At 44.2% G+C, this 19,271-nt stretch overlaps 1 protein-coding gene across 1 annotated transcript in view; it reads right to left on the minus strand.

Moving 5' to 3' along the window:
- LOC138293036 (flavin-containing monooxygenase 3-like) overlaps nt 1-19,271 on the minus strand; it is a 360,876-nt gene that overhangs the window by 164,944 nt on the left and 176,661 nt on the right. The window contains exons 3-4 of the mRNA XM_069232018.1: nt 9,573-9,761; nt 6,930-7,086 (exon numbers count right to left, since the gene is read on the minus strand). Of these exons, the coding sequence (XP_069088119.1) occupies nt 6,930-7,086; nt 9,573-9,761 (346 nt within the window). The remainder of the gene's footprint in view (nt 1-6,929; nt 7,087-9,572; nt 9,762-19,271) is intronic.

Genomic DNA, 19,271 nt, shown 5'->3' on the forward strand with positions numbered 1-19,271 from the left:
GCGACTGAGAATAATTCAACCACTTACAAATCACTTTTTTGTTTATCTCACTTCAGTAAAAGCCACGTTCGGCGCACAGGTACCTAGGAATTACTTCAAAACATGTCCAGGCAGTGTCAACAAAGGTTGCCAGTAATTTCACCTGTGTTGGCCCTTGGTCGACAAGTTAAAGAATAATTCTGTCTTATGATGAAAGACCACAAGGGCCTCACCATTCGTTGCTGAAAAGCAGTAAATGGGAACCCGGGTGTCCCCAGTATTAGAAGTTTGTCCTGGAATGCCCCGATGAGCAGGTACACGCATTGTAGGAGAGTATATTGGCTCGTATTACGTAAATCCAGTTGCAAATCACCAGAGCGCTGTGACCACTAATGCGGGGAGTACAATAAAGTGGGTTTAAGAAAGAGGACGCTGGAGGAAGGAGGTAGCAGGAGGGAGGGCACTACAGAGAGATGGAGAGGAGAGCGGTCGTCGGAAGTAGACTACAACGTTGGGGAGAGAATGGGGTGAGGCAAGCGAGGAGGGACACGTTAGTGTGCTTTTCATTGCATTTGGAATTGGTAGCAGCCTTAAATTAGGGTGCTTGTGAATGCCATTGGAGCGGTCTGCATACTGACCACAACCTCCAGGCCCATTGTACAAGGGGCATTAACTTAGGATCCGCATGGGTGTGCATTAAGGTCTCTAAAACGAACATAGGGTGGACTCATCTTTTAAAAGTAGAAATACAGACTAAAGAAGCCCAGGAGAATTGTACTGATGTCTAGGTAGGATGCCAGGTGTAGTTAATTGGCTATAATACACCTATCAGGTGACAGAGAAAGAAAGGGGGAGGAGAGGGAGCTATAGAAGAAAATAAATGAAGGGGTGAGAGAGGAAGGAAAAGAAAGAAAAGAGAATGGTGGTGGGGGAGAGAAGGGGAGAGGGAGAGAGAGAGGGGCGGGGATTGGCCGGAAATAGGGGTGGAAAGGGAGCAACAGGGAAAGTGGAAAGGCGAGGGGGTTGGAGAGAGTGCGGGGGAGAAATTGTGAGGCAGAGAGCGAGGAAGAGAGAGAGAGAGATGAGGAGAGAGAGCGAAAGGTAAATACGATGAGAAAGAAAGGCTGGGAGAGGGCGCGAGAGAAAGAATGAGAGAGAAAGGAGTGAAAGAATAAAAGTATAGGCGGAAATAAATGGGGAGGAGAAGGAAAGCGGGAGAGACGGAGATAAAGGATGAAAGGAGGGCGACTGGAAGAGAAAGAGATAGAGAAATGGAAGAAGTGGGCAAGATATGGAGAAAAAAAAAAGACAAGTTGTGTAAATTGCTGAAAAGAGGTCGGGGGAGTGAAATGGAGAGAGACGGGGGACAGGGAGAGACAGCTCGAAGAAGGAAGAGGGAATGGAGGACGTCAGCCCGCATGAGCTGTGCTCTGTGACTCGGATGCTGACTTCAGAGCTCAGAGTGAAACAAGGGTGCCGGGATCCAGTTCGACTGTTGCCCCTGATCAAATATACTGTTGAATTTTCAGCAAATCACATGACCTACCTATGCTAGAAAGTAAACAAGAAAGGGCGAAGCGCAGGGCCTGGTGCCCTGCGGCGTGGGGTTGGGGGGCGGGGGGAGGTAGGGGCAGGGACTGGAGAGAGCTCCTCAAGCCCCCGGCAATGCTAATACAAGATGGCAAAGTAAAGAACAGCAACTCCTGCTGCCCGGCGAAAGGCAACTGAGTTGTGCTTAGCAGTTTGCTGGAAGCAACACAGTTGTAAAATGTATTGATTTATTGTTGCGATGTAGAAAATTCCAGGGAGAATGGCGACCACGAGGCTCTGTGTCACTTCACAGTAGAGTAAAGAAGAGGGACAGAGGAAGTGAACCTCCAGGGAAAGAGAAAAGACCAGGAGAGAGCACACAATGGAGATTCCAGAGAGAGTAAGAAAGACGCAATGCTTTTTAAAATTAATTTTCAACAGTAAGTGATTAGACAGCACATATGTTGTCGTATAAAAGAGGTATCCCTCAATCAAGTCAGACTCAATGTATAAATGGTTCAATAACATGAGTTAATCGCAACCCTGTCTAGGTTGCGCAGCCAGAGACCCAGAAAAAATCCCGCAGAGGTAATCTAATCATGGCTGCTGATAAAATTAAACACAGAGAAAGAAAAACACAACAGAAAAGGGAGAAAAGGGAATGTAACAGTTGCTGGCCACAGGTTAGATATGTATTGTGTCCAGCCTACAGTCACGCGGTAAACTGCCCCCTGTCAAGCTCGTGGGGCATCTGAGCGAAGGGTTTCGTTTCAACAGACTTTGATTGCCCAGCTGTGGGAGCTGCTGAGTAGTGCCAGGTCCCAGACTGCAACAGCGCCGCATGCATATGCCCCGTGTAAGCTTACCACTTCACAGAGTTATTGCTTCCCAGTTGGTATCTATGTTTGCTCCTTGTCAGTTATTATACAGAGAGGTGAGACCATCTTTCGGTATTTCAGGCTCTCGCACGGTAGTTGCTCATCATTTTGGTTACCACTGGCACCACATATATATCCCATATTATGCCTGGCATATTCCCTCACATTGTTTTTGCAATGAGCGTCATTACTTTTGCTAAGTCGGGGCCACTGCCGCCTTCCATGCCATGGCTATCCACCTTGCTTGAATAATATCAGTGCCAGATCCACCATCATACTCAAGTATTTATCCCCTGTTTTATGTGGCTGCCACACTAGTAAGCACAGTTCCAGTGTCGGTGTAAAAGTGATGCTCTGTAATCCCATATACATGATGTACTGCCTACCCCTACACATTCTATAGTGTTGGGCTCTCCTACTCTGTTAGTGACAATAGGGGCAATGTGAAGAAGCCCCCACATACATATTGTGCAAGTGAGTGAGTGTTGTGGGGTGAGGTAACTTTGGTGTAAATATTTGAATTGGATGGATAGAAATGTGGGTTTGTAGGACACAATTTAAACAAATTGTAATGATCTGCTCCATTTTTTAGGTCGAGCCTAGGCAGTGCGCAAGCGCTGTCTCTCGACATGGTGTAATCTACATCTGAGGGCTTTAACCATGCCTATCTCATGCCCATCACTTTCATGTGTTTCTTAGCCTGCCTTTCAAAATTCATTTGATTTCATAGGCAAATCTTCACGTTTGTCCAGCCTTGAGGCTGCTTTGTTACCACCTTGCAGACTGACCCTGTTATTTGGATAATTGCATAGTCGGTCATATAGCTTAGTGTGGCGCACAATTTTTTCATTTGCCTCGCTCCTTTCGCGCTGCATGGCCGTATGTTGTTTCTTCCTCTTCCTTGTTTTGGGCATGCTGCTGTTTCTTTGTCGTGTCTGAGCGCTTTGCATGAGGATGTGGAGCTTTATATAGAGTGAACTCGATTGGAAGAGCACTTTACATGACTATGCATATAGTGTGAGCTCGATCGGAAGAGCGCTTTACATCACTACAAAAAGTTACATATATCTCAACCACTTACTTATTTTTATTTTCAAACAACATATTACTCTTGCCTCCCCTCCCTCATAACCTGAATGCACAGTGTAAAACTCTTCATAAAATGGGTGCTGTGCTTAATTTTTCAGCACAGCGCCTGAAAGTAATTTGGGATGTGTGGAATTCAAGTGGGGGTCTCCATCCACCTGGATTGTGTCTGGAGCCAGGGGAGGGGAATCCTGGGCTGAGGAAATTCTGCCAGGAAGAAGAGTTGGATGCTGTAGGAGGGAAAGCCACTCTGCCTGTTGGCTTTGTCATGCTGGCCTGCTGGTTGCTGCTTTTGTCCTGGGAGTGAAAGGACTAGGCTTGGCTTTCTACATCCTGCTTCCAAAGGGTCTCCAAGGGCTTGGACTGAGCTTGCCTCCTGTTAAGAAGTCTCAGGGACATCAAATACTTCAACTGCCAGTACCTGGGCTCTTCTGCTGAGAGTCCTAACTTGACAAGTGGTCCCAACTCCAGTCCCTGGGACCTTGGAAGTGCAAACTGGTGATCTGAAGGAGAAAATCCACGCATCAACGCGCCATGCCAGAAGAATCAACACAGTGCCTGCCCCGCAGCTGGAGAATTGATGCAGTACCTGTCTTGCGGCTGCAGAATCGACACAGCACTTGTTTCACCACGGTCCCAGCAACACAACATGTCTGGATTTTCCATGCATCGTCCCCGGGTGCCAATTTTTCATCAACCTCGCAGTAAGGAACCAAGGCCAGCGGGTCCGGAAATTGACGCATCTCTTTTTCTGCGAGTAAAGAATCAATGCATGACCTCCCCTGCCCCTGTTGCATATCCACAGTCCAGAGGAGAAGGAAAGCTGCAAGAATAGGTCTCTTTAATTCAGCAGTCTAGCTACTATTGGGCAAAGGGGTGTCCCAACCAACGGTGGATGGCCTGGTAGTCGCTGGTCTCTCTCTATAGAAAAGAACTTCAGCGCACTGCCTTCTAAAACCGAGTCTAGCAGCCTCTTCTCCAGAAATAGCTCCATGCTGTGCTCCTCCACACACTCGGGGAAGCCCACAAATCGCACATTGCTTCTCCTTGAGCGCTGCTCAGAGTCCTCAACTCTCATTTTCAGGCACTCTACTTCCATTTTCAGCTTTTACATCTGCGTGTGTATTTGTTTCACTGTGGGGCACATGTTTGTGAGCGATGATTCACTGGTGTCCACATGTTCTTTGAGTTTTTGTTGATAAACTCTAAGGAGATTTACCTTAATGGCAGCTGTGTCTATTTTAGCCTCTACTGTTGTCTTTGTGTCATGGATAGTTTGTAGAATCTTCTCGTATTGATCTGAGTGTTTGAAAAGCATGTCCTTGAGTAATTACATATGCTCCACTGCTGTTGGCAGAGCATCTGACCCCTCCCTATTGTTATCTGGAGGTGAAGAGGGTCTGTTATTCTTTGTTTTAACCATCCTGGTCAGGGCACTCTGCTGGCCCCTCCTCACCACCCACTTAAATGACTCGCTATCTCTTTTCTTACCAATCACGAGAGGGAGTTGCCCTATTCCCTCCCTCATCAGAGTGTGGCAGGACTGGTCTATCCCCTCTCCCATGCTGAAACAGGGTGTCAATGCATGGCTTCCTTTCCCTGCAGCGTAGCACACCTGTGGTAACCCGGCGTCAGCTCTTTCAGGCATTGGATATCAGCCAGATTTCATTGGTGTGCTGTTGTTTTGTGGGTGGTACACTATCACATGTGCCAGTACCACAGACTCCTCCCATGCAGCCCTCAGTAGTCTGCCTTGTGATCAGACCCCTCAGGACCCCCACACATCATGTGTATGTTTCCACAAATTGGTCGCACCCAGACTTACTTTCTTCCCGAGGCTGCGCCAGCTCAAGTATCTTAAGCGGTCTCCATTGCATGCCTCTCTGAGCCGCTTAAGCAGTGGTGTGGCCTCCCAACCTCCACCTTCAGGCGCCTTGTGAGTATGCAGCCCCAAGTGGGTTTATGCTCTCCTCATTCTATTCAGGGTCCTATCATTTGGTGTGGCTGCAGCGCCGCCGCTTCACAGCCTCTGGTGGTGGACGCCTCTAGCTTGCGTGGTCTTCACCCGGACGTAGTTCTGTTGGTGACCCCCTTGCGTTGTGATCAAGCAATTGGGTGTTTGCATGTTGCCCTGTCGGTCCCACGTAGTGCGAGCATACACCCCCACTTCTTCCCAAGCATAGTGTGTGGGCATACAGTCAGCCACATGGCGATTCTAGACACACTCTGAGCTCAGAAAAACGTGTCCAATGCAGGGAGAGAAATAAATCGTACAAACAAGGGTATAAAGAAGTAGGTGAGCAAAGGAGATGAATGTGAGCAGGAGAGAAAGAATGGAAAGTTTGAGAGAGACCAGAGAGAGAATAGGGCCACAAAAACATACTTGACTAAAAGACACCTAACAGAAAGACAGAGACAGGAGAAAGCGAGAGAGAGAGTGTGAGAGTGGTTACAAACAGGTTGGAAAACATGTGCAGAGAAAGACAATGAAGGAGGAAAAGGTGAACCGGAAAGACAAGACGGAGGCCCTGATTACGAGTGCTCTAAAGGCGTACTCATTATTTATTGCACCGGATAAAGTCCAACACCCCTGGGTTTCTAATTTGTCAAGTGCAACATATAGCACCTAAATCGCACCTATTCAGAGTTTTCCCCAGTGATGGGGATAATATACGTTATGCTATTACTTCTCTTGAAAAATGACAAACGAGTGCCCACAACAGGTGAAGACTTTTTATTTTTATTTTGCAATTCACATAGACAAACCACTAACATGTTTCGACCATGAACGTCTTGCTCACAGGTGGGAAAAAGTCTTATTTCTCAGTCATGTAGGAAATGTAACTCCCTCACATCTAGTTACGTTTTTAGGTGCAGTCAATTATAATTACTGGGTCCTTTGAGGAAATGAAGTTCCCTGCTTGTTGGTGTTTTGATTTCATTGTTACTCTATGAACGAAAGTTCCTTATGGGAAAAACACACATATTTTGATGTTAAAATACTACAATTGCCAAGCAACTCATATAAAAATATACCAAAGGAGCATTGGAATACGTATCAAGTAATTACAAATAAAACGACTTGAGATAATAGTTATTGCATCACAGAACATTAAAAACCAAGAAATAAGTGTGAATATGTCATATACATTTGTTAGGATATTGTAACAGGCTGGTTCTACCTTAAAACTGTGTTCTAAGGCAGAGGCTGTGCTTAATGGGCAAACCATGACCATATGCTTTAAAATGTAATATAAGTATGCATATTTCTGTAATGTAAAAAGCAACTTTTCAGAATGCGGTCTGCTCCTATCCTGGTTATGTGTTTTTCCGTCCTTATAATCCTCTGAATTCTGTAACTGGTCCCTGAGGCTTACCCCGCACCCCACTACCTCATGTTTGAGATGTACAACAATATTTGGTCTTGTTGGGCTGCAAGCTCCTCTCTGGACTTACCTGGGAAAGCCGGAATATTAGGATACACGTGATGCCCGGTGCAGACCATGACTGCATCAAAGACGAATGACTCCTGCTTCCCATCCTTTTCTGTGACCACCTCCCACTGGCCGGAGACTGAGTAGTCAGGGCGCTTCCTAACGCTGACCACCATTGTCTGCAAGGAAAACCAATGACGTTTTCTTTTCAGGCAAACATTTCAAGCATTCTAATTGGCTTAGAGTCACCATGGGAACATCTCTATATAAAACTTGTACAAAGGCTGGAAGCACTGCTGACTGCGTATGTCTTCTCGGTGATCACCAGATACTTAAAGTCATCTGCCTGAAGATGATATGGCATGGTCTTTCTATTGTTGATAAGGTGACCAATGAACGTTAAGACCCAAGCACTCTGTACACAGTAAGCTTCCACAACCTATGGACATCTATCATAACACATAGAACGTGCTGAACAGAGCCTTACTCAGGATTAGTCACTTACAAACTACATCTTCGAGCATACAACTGAGTCTTATTTACAGTTTCACAGACGGTATACTCCACCATAGCCATATTCCAAGTGCATTATTGTAATATGGCGGACGAAAAATATGTCACATTTTGACAGAGTAGCCCATATGCTAAATGTTAAATATGGCAATTTGTTGTTAATGTAAACCTTTTTAACATACCAATCCATGAAAAACTCTTATTTGATGTCCATAAATCATGTAAACGCACAAACAACCGAAACCATATGAGCAGAGGGATCCCACTCATTGTTGCAAAAGGCATTTCTCTCTGACAGTAGACTGGGAAAAAGGAAAGTCATCATATTTTCACTTTCACTAATCCCACTATGTCTAATATATATTTTTTTGTGCCGTAAGTTTTATTAATTTGTATTACAATACAAAAAGAGAAAATCTCTCCAGACAAATTACAACAGGACAGTTTGTTGACCAGGGTTCAGGAACATAACTACAAGGGCAACCACAGTGTTCTCAAAAAGCTTTGAGTTAGTGAGATCTTGGTATAGATATCAGACTATGAATTGCAAATTTGCTGTGTACGGTACTGTTGCATGGAAATAAAGGCATATATGCATCTACTGATATTCCTTTAGTGCTCTAGATAATAATGAGTGTTCTCCAACACCAAACTTTACTATGAGAGAAGAAGAATAAAAGAAGAACACAGCCGGTTCCGTGGGTTGTGAGACATAAAGAGAGAGTAAGATAGAAGAGAAGAGAAAGTCGAAGAGGTAAATGAGAAAAGACACAAGAAAGAGGAAAGACAGCCAAGTATCAGGTCACTAGGTCCACGGGGGTCACATTATCTGACCAGGCTAGGTGGAACTGGATGCAGAGGAAGGCCAAGGGGCTGTTACTCTAGGTTACTTGTTAAACTTATATATGCTAAAAAATAGGTTCTAGCCTGTAAGGCATGTGAACAGTTAGGGGAGCCCTATCATGAGTACCCTCTTACCTCTGTTGGGGGATACCGGGGCCAAAATTTACAATACCAGGTGGTATCTCCCCATGATATGACAGAGATTTCAAGCTCTTTTCTCCAAAATTGAGAATTACATGTGGAATTGGTAATACCGGATCCATTTCCTCATATGTCCTCCCTCCCAACTCTGTGAGCATTTACCATCTGCTTAGAGCACGTGGTAAATGCTCCAAGGTTTCTCCCCTGCCGTGAGCAGGTGGAAGGGGACCGGGGACCAGCGGAGACAAGCTATTCTTTTTTAGGGTCTCTCTGTAATCTCTCTTTGGGCTTTTAACTATGCCCATGTCACACCTGTCTTTTTTATTGATTCATGGGCTTGCCTTTTAAAGTCCGCTTGATTTCATTAGTGAAAGGCATGCATACGTTATGCCTTTTCCAGTGTTTAGCACTCCTTGAGCGCATCAGCCAACTACTGAAAACATACAAGGCTCCATGTTTTCAGCATGGTTTCCAGACTACTTTATCTTTTTATTTTCCACACAGCACGATTGCACTGGATTTTTTGTTTTTCAAATTCAGCGCAATCACGCTGCATTTTAAATTCGCGCAATCATGCTCATTTTTTTCCTTTCAATTTGTGTGGCAAGAAAAGTCCGGTTAGGAGTTTACAATGCTAATTGCTGTAACTCGAGCATGTGCGAGAGCCATTGCATTGCAAATGCTAGTTTTATACCGGTGGGAGCTTTTTCTACCCTCCCATGCTGAAATATGCTTGTGGACAGGGGTCAGGCATAACTATTGGGTTTGGAGTTTGAGGAGCTGATAATTACAGGCCTAGATATACTGTAAATCTTGCAGTAACAAGGAATGATATCCCTCTGGGCATACTACTCCAGCTAACTTGTGATAGGGTCCGTGGAGGGAGCAGGAAACATGTTTTGGGGCTCTTATTTGGCCCTGTAATCAAGATGGAAATGTTGTTTGCTTATTTATTACCAAAGTCTTGCTGTTGATGATTTGTTTACTAGGCCAGGATGCATTTCACCCAGCTGTTCCTAAAGAATGTTGGCCTTTCTTCCTTTACATGAAAATTTGACTCTATATCCTTTAGGTTTAACCTCCGCACATCCTTTTTACCCTCCACACCATCCAATGAGTTAAGGGTGTATGCCATACCAACTCCACCAATTTTTCTGTACAGAGGTACCTTGAACTTGATGCATCTCAAGAGATCGAAGTGCCTCGCGTATAGGTGTAGGTACTTGAAGACAAGTGAGCTATGCAGGTAATTGGGGTAATCTTCTGGGATCGGGAGGTCGGGGTAGCACATCATCTCCCGGGAAGCGTTGGTAAACACAGTTCTGTAGATGCTGGCTCTGCCTTCCACGACCTCCTCCTAAGAAGGACACAAAAGATCTGCATGACATACTAAAAACTGTGATGGACTTGTGCCATGGAAATTAACATCTTTCCTCCCACAAACTCTCAGATTGTTATTCAAAGTGAATAAAATGCATTAATTTTTAGCACCCTGTACATGCACACTTTTTTCTTTGCCCACTTTTTATAGAGCTATCCCATTCTGACACCTAAGACCGAAATTGTCTCCATCTCAGGACTCCTGCTGCTCATTTGTCATCATGTAGGAGACATTTTCAATAATGGGAACATCCAAACACTGTCAACCCCTCCCAGATGATCGACATATTTTCCACAACTGGGTTCTTGCAAATGTATTACTACTGTACACAGCCACTCCCTCTAATACGTACTGTTTCAGAGCCTTCGGGAGGTACCTAGTTAATAGCACTTAACAAAATCCCACAGTAGAATAAACAGAAATAACATAGAAATTAATATCCAGAACCTGCCCCCCCACACAAGGTGATATTTTCCTCCATCCTGACCAGTCATCTTTTCTACCTCCCCAACTCGGATCTTTTTCTCAGATTTTACCACTAGGTACCACTGCTCCCCTGAAGGCATTTGAGTGGATAAAAGTGTGGGATTCTAATTGATTGTCCTTTATACACAAACATATCCACAAGAATTGAACTTGGTACAGTCTATTCTTGTTTTAGTTTATCCGCCCTGTTTGGTGAAGAACAGACAAAGGCTGTTTTGATTAATCTGAGTAGCCAAAATAATGAGCAATCAAATTGGTCAAAAGGAATGTCCAAATAAGTTACAGGACTAGGAGATTGCAACTCTTGGCTGTTTTGATGTTTCCCTGGGCAAGGTGTTCCGTACGAAACACAACTGCCTTTGGTCTAAGAATGTTCATAGGTCTAAACATTGTCTTCTGATCTCGGGAGGTCATTTAAAACCCAATCTTTTCAAACAACACCTGAATAGGATGGGCCCTACGGGCATTTTCCATCTAACCTACATACCCATGTAGCCAGGTTTTGAGGATGTTCTCTTACGATACATTTACATACAAATATTTCAATAAAAGTGATTTATATAGTCCCTGGTTTCTGTAAACCAGACATAGTTCCAGCTCTCCCAGGCTCTTACAAAACCCTGACAGAGAAAGGTCCATGATGTAGGTTTGTGGACTTCTTCAGAAAAATCGTTGTAGAGGCAGCAGTATCCCATCTGTTGTCCTTATTGGCAGCAAAGTTTCATCACCAATGTCAATGGCTTACTGGAAAGTGTTCCATATTTAAAAGGACGTTTGCACTCATTGGTGTAACTGATGTTTTGCTTTTTTGCCAGTTTAACTTCATGTTAATTATGATTTGTAGAAAAATAGACCCTACATGTGAAGGTCTAGATCCTTGGGTAAATCTTTGTCATTTCTTAACTTCTAGAAGCTGCTAAAGAGGAACTTGGTAAAACAATAATCTGAGAGTTCCGAGAACATGCAGCCAGCTAGCAGCAGGCGTGGGAGCATCGGGATGTGAGAGGATTTGCTGCTTAATAGTGAAGGTAGCACAGCGACAGGGGAGCTACACTTACAGACACATTTGTAGCAAGATGGGTTGGTGAGATGTGGAGCGCTGCGAGTTGGAGAGTGCAGCCGGGACAAGACAACAAGGTGGTGAGGGCTGGGTCAGAGCTGCCTTCCTAGGAGCTTGTGAAGCGGCAGATACGGCCTCCAGGGTGGTGGCCGTCGTAGAGGGAGAACGGTGGTTGAGGGATGCCTAAGAAGTGAGGAAGGCCTACAGGATCACTTCCAGGGTCGTGCTGAAGGGGAAGAGTGGCTGAGGCAGCATCTGCATGTTGGCCCCAGAGCGTAATCTCCTCCTTGAGAGGTAACAAGGGTACTGCTCACTAGAGTGACTCAGAGAAGCACTGGAGACACTGCCATTGTGGCGGAGAGGGGAGGGTGTGCAACTCTACCCAGCAAAGAGGAGGAAGGTAGGAGGTCTGTTGGGGAGACTAGGGGCTGGTTGATAGAGGGCAGCTCCAATAAGTAAACCAGTTATGCTTTGAGGAGTGTAGTGGGAGCAGGGGGTGAAATCAACAAAGTTGGGCACAAAACTTCCCTGGGCAAAGGAAAGTTGGTCACAGAACCCCTTAAGCTGAAAGTGAAGGCATCTGGAGGGGGGAAGAAGTCTAGAGTCGCTGTCCCTCAGGAAACACCCCTGGTATTACTTGGAAAACTAAGGCCATCTGATCCAGTGAGTCAAGCCCCTGCGTTGAAGAGCCTTGGAGGGAGATCTACAAATGTGTTGTTTTCTAATCAACTCCTTAAGATTACTTCCTCACTTAGATCCTTCTTCAAAGTGTGAAGTAAAGACATTATATGTGGAAAGCCTGTTTTGACCCCGGTATATTTCAGTCCAAGTTGCCGAAGATCAGGGGATTTAGAAGGGAGGCCCCCTCCCACCCTTAGAAATGGCACAGGAAAAGCGCGCAACACTGGAGGCGCAGATTCAAGAGAAGGGAGAGGTCAAATGCGGGAGTACCCAAAATCCCCAGGGGTTAAACCGATTTCAGTGTTTGGCTGATATGAGTGAAGCAGAGGTTAATGCAGTGCTAAAGATGGGGGAGGAGGCAGAAACAAACAAATCCACAAGGTCCATGATGTTTAAAACGCTACCTGGCTCGCAGGGTGGTCATCCGGAATGTATTCTCGGCTCCTCTCACGGGAAAGGCCACACCTCTCAGCCCTCAGTAAATATCGGCTCTCCCTTCACTAACTTTTTGTAACACTTACTTAAGTCTTTTTCCGATGAGGTTAGAAATGTTTTTCCATCTCCTAAGCAAATCAAAGGGACATACAGGGAGTTTGTGAGGGGCTAGCCAAAAAACGAGACTCTCATACATATAGAACCCAGGCTCTGGAAGACTCTGTGGCAGTTAAAAAGCAAATTGAGCTCTAGATAGGCAGGAAATCGACATGTTGAAAATGAGATATAAGGAGAGCCTAAATAAACTGGAATCATTTGAGAACAATGCCAGAAGAAACAACATAAGATTATTACATTTGCCGGAATGGAGTGAGGGGGAGGACATCAAGACTTTTATAGAAGCTTTGTTAAAGGCTAGTGGCATCTGGGAAGGGACAGAGGAAATGCTGGTTAAGGATATTCAAAGGGTTCATTGGGATTCTTCTAATAAATGCCAGAGTGAGACTAAGCCGCGTAATCTCCTGGTGAACCTTCTTACATACTCTGTCAAAGACAGCATTCTGAACAAGGCGTCAACATCGAATTCCCTGAAAAGGAAAAGGCTTCTGTTTTTAAATGAAATCTGACATCGCCCGTTCTACCATGAATATGCAATTGGGGAAAATAATGGACGAATTTAGGAAGCTAATGGCCACAGCCGAGATGAAGTTTCCAGCCACTCTTAGTGTGATGTTTAATAATAAAATGCATAGCTTCAGGGATCACCAAGAGGCTGACAATCTGTTTAGAAGGATTAAAGGTAACCAGGATATTTCGTCTCATTAAAGGGCTCATGGAGCTTCCTACCAGCTCTTGAGAAAATCCCGAAAGCTGTTGTCTTGTTTTCTCTTTTTATTTGTCCCTTTGATGGTTCTTCACTAATCCTCACATTATTGTCTAATTTAGTTAACACCCCGCTACATCCTGGTGTATTTCAGAAGGCCAGAAAGGTCCTTGGGGAGGTTCTCCAGGATGAGGGTCTTGCAGGGCATGGGGTGGGGAGTACTAGGTGGGGAGCATAGAGGGAAAAAACAAAAAATAATTTGTCCTCAGGTATCACATGATCTCCAGGAAAGTGGTTTGGTCAGTACGAGCACTACAAGTAGAATCAAGAATGGGTCTAGGTGCTACTAGAGTTCAAATACTATCCTGGAATGTTCTGGTTCCTTCTAAGGAATAGAAGAGCTAAAATATTCCAATATTTGAGGGAGTCACCAGCTCAGATAATAGTTATACAGGAACCTCACCTGACTAAAGTTGAGTGTTTTGAGGTTTTTAGGTCACAGAAGTGGGTCCAGCAAGTAGTGTGTAGGGGTAAATCATGTCACACAAAAATGGGTGATAATAAAACACATGTTGCATGTTCAATTAAAGGCTGTAAGTTGGACAAGAGTTGTAGATGGGTCATTGCAACGACAGCTACACCCTGGTAGGATATTATGGTCCGCATGTGGATGACCTGGACCTGGAACCCCTCCAGAATCTGTGCCTAGAGCTTGTGGAGACTTCTCACCCAATAGTACTGACAGGGGATTTTAATGTAATTTTAGATAACACCGTGGACAGATCAAGTAATAATAGGTCTAAAACTTGCTCTTACATGAAATCTTACATCAAGAGTCTGATGAAACAGTTGGACCTGTGTGATATTTGGAGAGTAAGGGCAGACACAAAGCACGGGTATATCTACCATAATACAAATATGAGCATTCATTCAGAATTGATTACCTTTTGGTGGACAAGGCAAATAAGGAAAACATTCTTTGCATAAGACGTTTAGTGGCTCACCTATCTGATTGAGCGGGAGTGGATTAGATTTGAAAACTGAGTCAGGTTAAACTACAAGAAGGTGGACTCTAGGTTAAACCCTGTTAATGGATCAAGAGGTGTTAGACAGAATAAGAGTGAAGGCTATGGACTTTTTAGAGACAAGTATTAATTCAACACCCCAGCACATAGTCTGGTATGCCTTCAAGGCTTTTATGAGGGGTATCCTTATCAGTATTCTGCCCAGAAGAGTAGAACATTTAAGAAGTCAGTTGAGAGGTTAAAACAGGAGATTGCCTTCCGAGAAAGTAAACTTCGGGATCAACATCAATTAGAGGACCCTAAGGATGCACTTCTTAAGGAGATTCAGGTTCAGAAGTTCAGTTTGGCCACAGTCCTTGAGTCTAGGGCTACGTGGGAAGTGAAGACGCTAGTGCACTTTAAAATACAGTGAAAATGCAGAGAAAAGTTTGGCTTGGAAAACCAAGGCCGACTTAATGAGGACTGAGGTGAGGGAGATCAACATTTTAGGGCCACTGGGAAACTCCTAATGAGGAACTGGGAAGTGGAAGATGCATTTTCAGATTTTTTGGCTCCCTTTACAGGGACATGAATGCAGGAGAAGGTTAATGAGTGGTTGGAAGGACTTCCAATGGTTAAGCCCTGAGAAAAAGCAAAAAAAAAGTTTTGACCAGGTGATTACCCAGGGAGAAGTCCAGTGGACCATAGATAAGTGCAAGAGATGGAAGGCAGCAGCTCTGGATTGGCTTCCTAAGGGATTTTATATGGCCCTAGGGGATGTAATCACCCAGTTTCTGACTCAATTATTTATGGGGATCCTAGAAGAAGGGTCCATCTCTCTAAGTCATGGGATGAGGCCAAAGTCACCCTGATTCTGAAACCTGACAAAAATCCCACCCTGTGTGAATCTTACAGACCAGTTTCTCTCTTCAGCTTCGAATATAAGTTCTTTGCAAATTAATTGGCTAACAGATTGAGTAACATGGTGGGATTGGTGATACTGGATGATCAAAAAGGTTTTATGGAAGGGAGCTAGATGCATGAACTGACCCATAAACAGATAGGGGCTATAGATCTTGCCCTGGTGAATAAGGTGCCACTTGCCATTATAACACTGGATGCCACCAAAGCTTTTAACAGGGTGAACTGGCAATACTTGAACACACTCTTAGGACATTACAACTTGAGGGACAAGTTTTGTGGGGTAATACGTGAGATCAATAAAGCACCCTCAGGTAGCATTTTACTAAATGGCAAATTAACTGTGGGCTTTAATATAACAAGAACAACTAGGCTACTATTTATCCTGTATATCGAGCCCCTAGCCTGTGAGATGAGAGAAGAGAGGGGTATAATGCCCTTCAAGAGCGGCCTCTGGAAAAATAAAATTTCTTTTTATGCTGATGCTGTAATTATGTATGCAGCAGTTTTAGTCCCCACTTTAGCAAGTCTGGATCGGTTGATATCTGACTTTGGGAAAGTGTCCAGATATGAGGCAAAGCCATTAAGCAATGAGGCAATTGGATTCAGCTAGCCTGGCTGATGAGGGGTGATACCCCGAAACTGGTCCTAGGATGTTTGTTTCCAGTCCAGGGAGGACCTGGTCTGGCCATTCAGGCTAGACTGTTCCCATGGGAAACAGGGTCAAGAGTTATTTGCATATGGCTGGGTCCAAACTGGGGTGGCATGGTGAGCAAAAGAACAATGGATTAAACCCAGATTTGTGATTGGGTGTGAGTGTTGAAAAGTTTCAGCACTCCTTCCATCATCCTTTTGTGTTGCTGGAGTAAATTTAATTAACATGTCCATCCTCCCAAAATTTACTTTCATTTTCAACACCATCCCCCTACACATTAGCAGATACTGGTTAGAAAAAATATGTTGGCGAATAAACTCCTTTATATTGGCTTCCACAGGTTCAAGAATCTCAAGGAAAAAACTTTGTAGGAAACGCAACAAAGGAGTATTGCTGTTGCCAGACTCTCAAGTTTATGCTTGGGCCTTCAAGCTTATAAATTTCAGGTCCTTACTGACCGATTTAGGTGAGTCAGGGGACAACTACTTGATTAAAGAAATGTTGACAGGTGTAAAGGGGGAGATTTCAAGTTCCTGAATAAGTCTGAAGACATGAGGTACTTCAAAAAGGTGAGGCTAAAAGTACTGTGAGTGGCGGCACTGCTCTGGGCACAGATTAGGCGAGAAACAAGTCTGCGGTACTACAGTAGGTTTGCCCCAGTATGAGATTCCCCAGGCACCACTGAGTGTTTGGAGGATAGGATGGAAATCGGGCTTAGGGAAGGCAGAATATCAGAGTAGGGTCAGTTGCTCCAGGCGGTGAAACTCTGTTCTTGGGAGGAGTTTCAAGTATTGACCAAGGGATCCATCTCCAAATTTGTTTTACCAGCTGAATAGCTGGACCCAGGCTCTGGGGGAAAAGAATAGTGGTACAAATGAGGAGGAAGAGCATTTGGTAATTAGGCCTCAGTGAAAGAAAGAGGTGTCCGTATGGTATTGATTAATTTTGGACTTCATTGATGGAGACTTCTGCCTGCCCATGAAGCTGTGAGGACACCACTTGCTGGAGTCACAGATTAAAACATATATGACAAGTATCTATGGATACTCTTTTAGCACGATAAAACCTGCCTTTTTGAGAATAAATCATTTGTTCTCCCTCCTTAGAGTGTTTGGACACCTAGGAGAATGGCCAGGCTGCAAGGGCCGGAAGAGGCCCTCTGCAGGAAGTGAGGTCTGCGTGATGCAGATGACTTTCATATGTTTGTGACCTGTATACAGCAGTTCTGAGGAGAGGTTGGTAAGGTCGTGAGGGGCATATTTCAAAGCTGCATTGAGATGAGCTCTGAGATTATTGTTTTTGGATGTATGCCAGAACCGGGATTACTTCAGGGTAACAGCAGCAAACTGTTGTTTTATCTAATTCTACAGGTGAGAAGAGAAATCTGTAAGTAGTGGATATCTACTTCTGGTCCTTCTACAGCTAATGGTTGTGCTCAGTTATATGTGTATGCAAGATAGACTCAAGTTGGGCCCATGAAAAAAGAACTAGAATGTGGGCCCCTTTGATAACATGGTTGGGAGGAGAAAATAGGGAGAGCAGCCCAAGGGCAAGATAGATGGGTTTATGAAATATCTGGCTGCCCCTATTGTCCGATAGTTATGCCGACTGGGTTTTCAGTCACTGTGTCAGGCAAACCTTAGCCTCTAAACGTCAGAAACTTCGTCCCCAACTGAGAAACTTAGCTCTCTCTGGGGTCAGGAAAGAGTGGCGGGCGTAGATCTAGGTGGTCAGTCGAAAGTAAGCGTGGCGAATGAAGACAAAAAAAAAAGAATAACCTAAAAAAACACTTTATTTCACAATATCACATTATCTGGCTTACTTTTAAAATTCACGTACAGGTCCACATGCCATCAGTCTATCTTAAAGGGTTAATGTGTGTCATTACTTTTTAAGACCAGGAGACGATCCCTCTGTGCACTCAACTGCTGTAATACACGCAAATTATTGACTCAAAGCTGTTGATTAATATTACTCAAACTATAGATGTCTTTTTGTGGTCAGAATATTAAACACAGTATTCTCATGTCTCTTTCATAGGCCACTGAATTGCTGGCAAAATATTACTTTTTCTTTCAAGAAACCATCAGTGGCACACCTGCAATTAATGCATCCAGACCATGCTTTAGTGCTTGACATTCTCTTGATAAAACAAAAAGAAATTTAGGCAGGTATGGGTATTGTTTCTGCCCCACCACGTTTGGATGCAAGGAGACCTCAAAAGGAGTTTGACAGAGGGGGACTCTCACCATACACTTTGCACTGGTTTTTTTATACTCACTACATGAAAGCTAATTCTGTGTATAGGTTTCACCATGAGGATGGATGTTGTGTCATTACTGTTTTTTGCTGTCAGGTTGTAAGTGGAACCAGTGGTAGCGCTGGAAGTTCTCACACATGAGACAACCCACGAGAAAACAAACTCAAAAAGATACCTCTTGGTAATATGTAGAAACTGTGGAGTTTGAGGACCCATAATGGCCACATTGTTTTGGTATTGAAGATTATTCAGTAGTTTGGCATGGCTCCAAAAGAGCATATTCAGCAAAGAACTGATGTGAGGTAGCACAAAAATGTACCTTCAAAATATTGTTTTCCAATCATGAACTAAATAAAGAAAGGTTTAACCTCATACCCTTGCTATACAATGCTGTGTTGCATTGCAATGCTGTTGAGCTGTGCTCTTCACTAACCCAGAAAATGTCTCTCTGGATTGAGTGCCATTGGTTCTTGCTACTCTTGCGCTTTTTTTCTGAGGGCTGAAACCTGTCATCATTGCAGAAATAGGCCTAAAGAGTTTCTTCGTTAGGCACGGCTCAAAGACGTTTGTGACTGGGCACTGCTGCCCAGTTGGATCTAACACTTAAAGTAGCTTAACTACAAATCCCAAAACAATTGCAGATGGTCTTATCAGCTGCACGTCTTGATTTCTACATTATAAGTCCAATGGGACATAAACATCCTCTGCAAAGTAAGAGATGTCCACCCCTGCCCTGAGTGCCCAACTGTACTGTTGTCTGGATCCCTGTTGGTGATTGTTTTGTCATAGGTGAACACGCATCATGTTAAGCTCATGACATACTCCTGTCTCATGGAATCCAATCTTATCAGACTGGAAGGGGCACCCACAGCGTTACCCTTATAGGGGTGGAAGGCTACTGCATTCACCAGGAGTTAAGCAACATGAATGCAGTAGTGACAACATAGTGTGTAGTGACCAGTAGTACTGAATAGGACCTTTTTACCCTGTGTCACTGAAGTGAGGATTGCAGGCTCACTCACCTTTTTAAAATGTTCTGCTGCTGTGTGCTTTACTCACCCTTGGCCTAAAGTAGGTAGATTTAGAGTGCTATGTAGCACAGGAGTTGTGGCTCAACATTAGTTATATGTGTGCATGGGAAAGGGTACAGTACAAGCATGG

This window comes from Pleurodeles waltl, chromosome 4_2 (genome assembly GCF_031143425.1).
Source record: "Pleurodeles waltl isolate 20211129_DDA chromosome 4_2, aPleWal1.hap1.20221129, whole genome shotgun sequence".
NCBI classification, from domain to species: Eukaryota; Metazoa; Chordata; class Amphibia; order Caudata; family Salamandridae; genus Pleurodeles; species Pleurodeles waltl.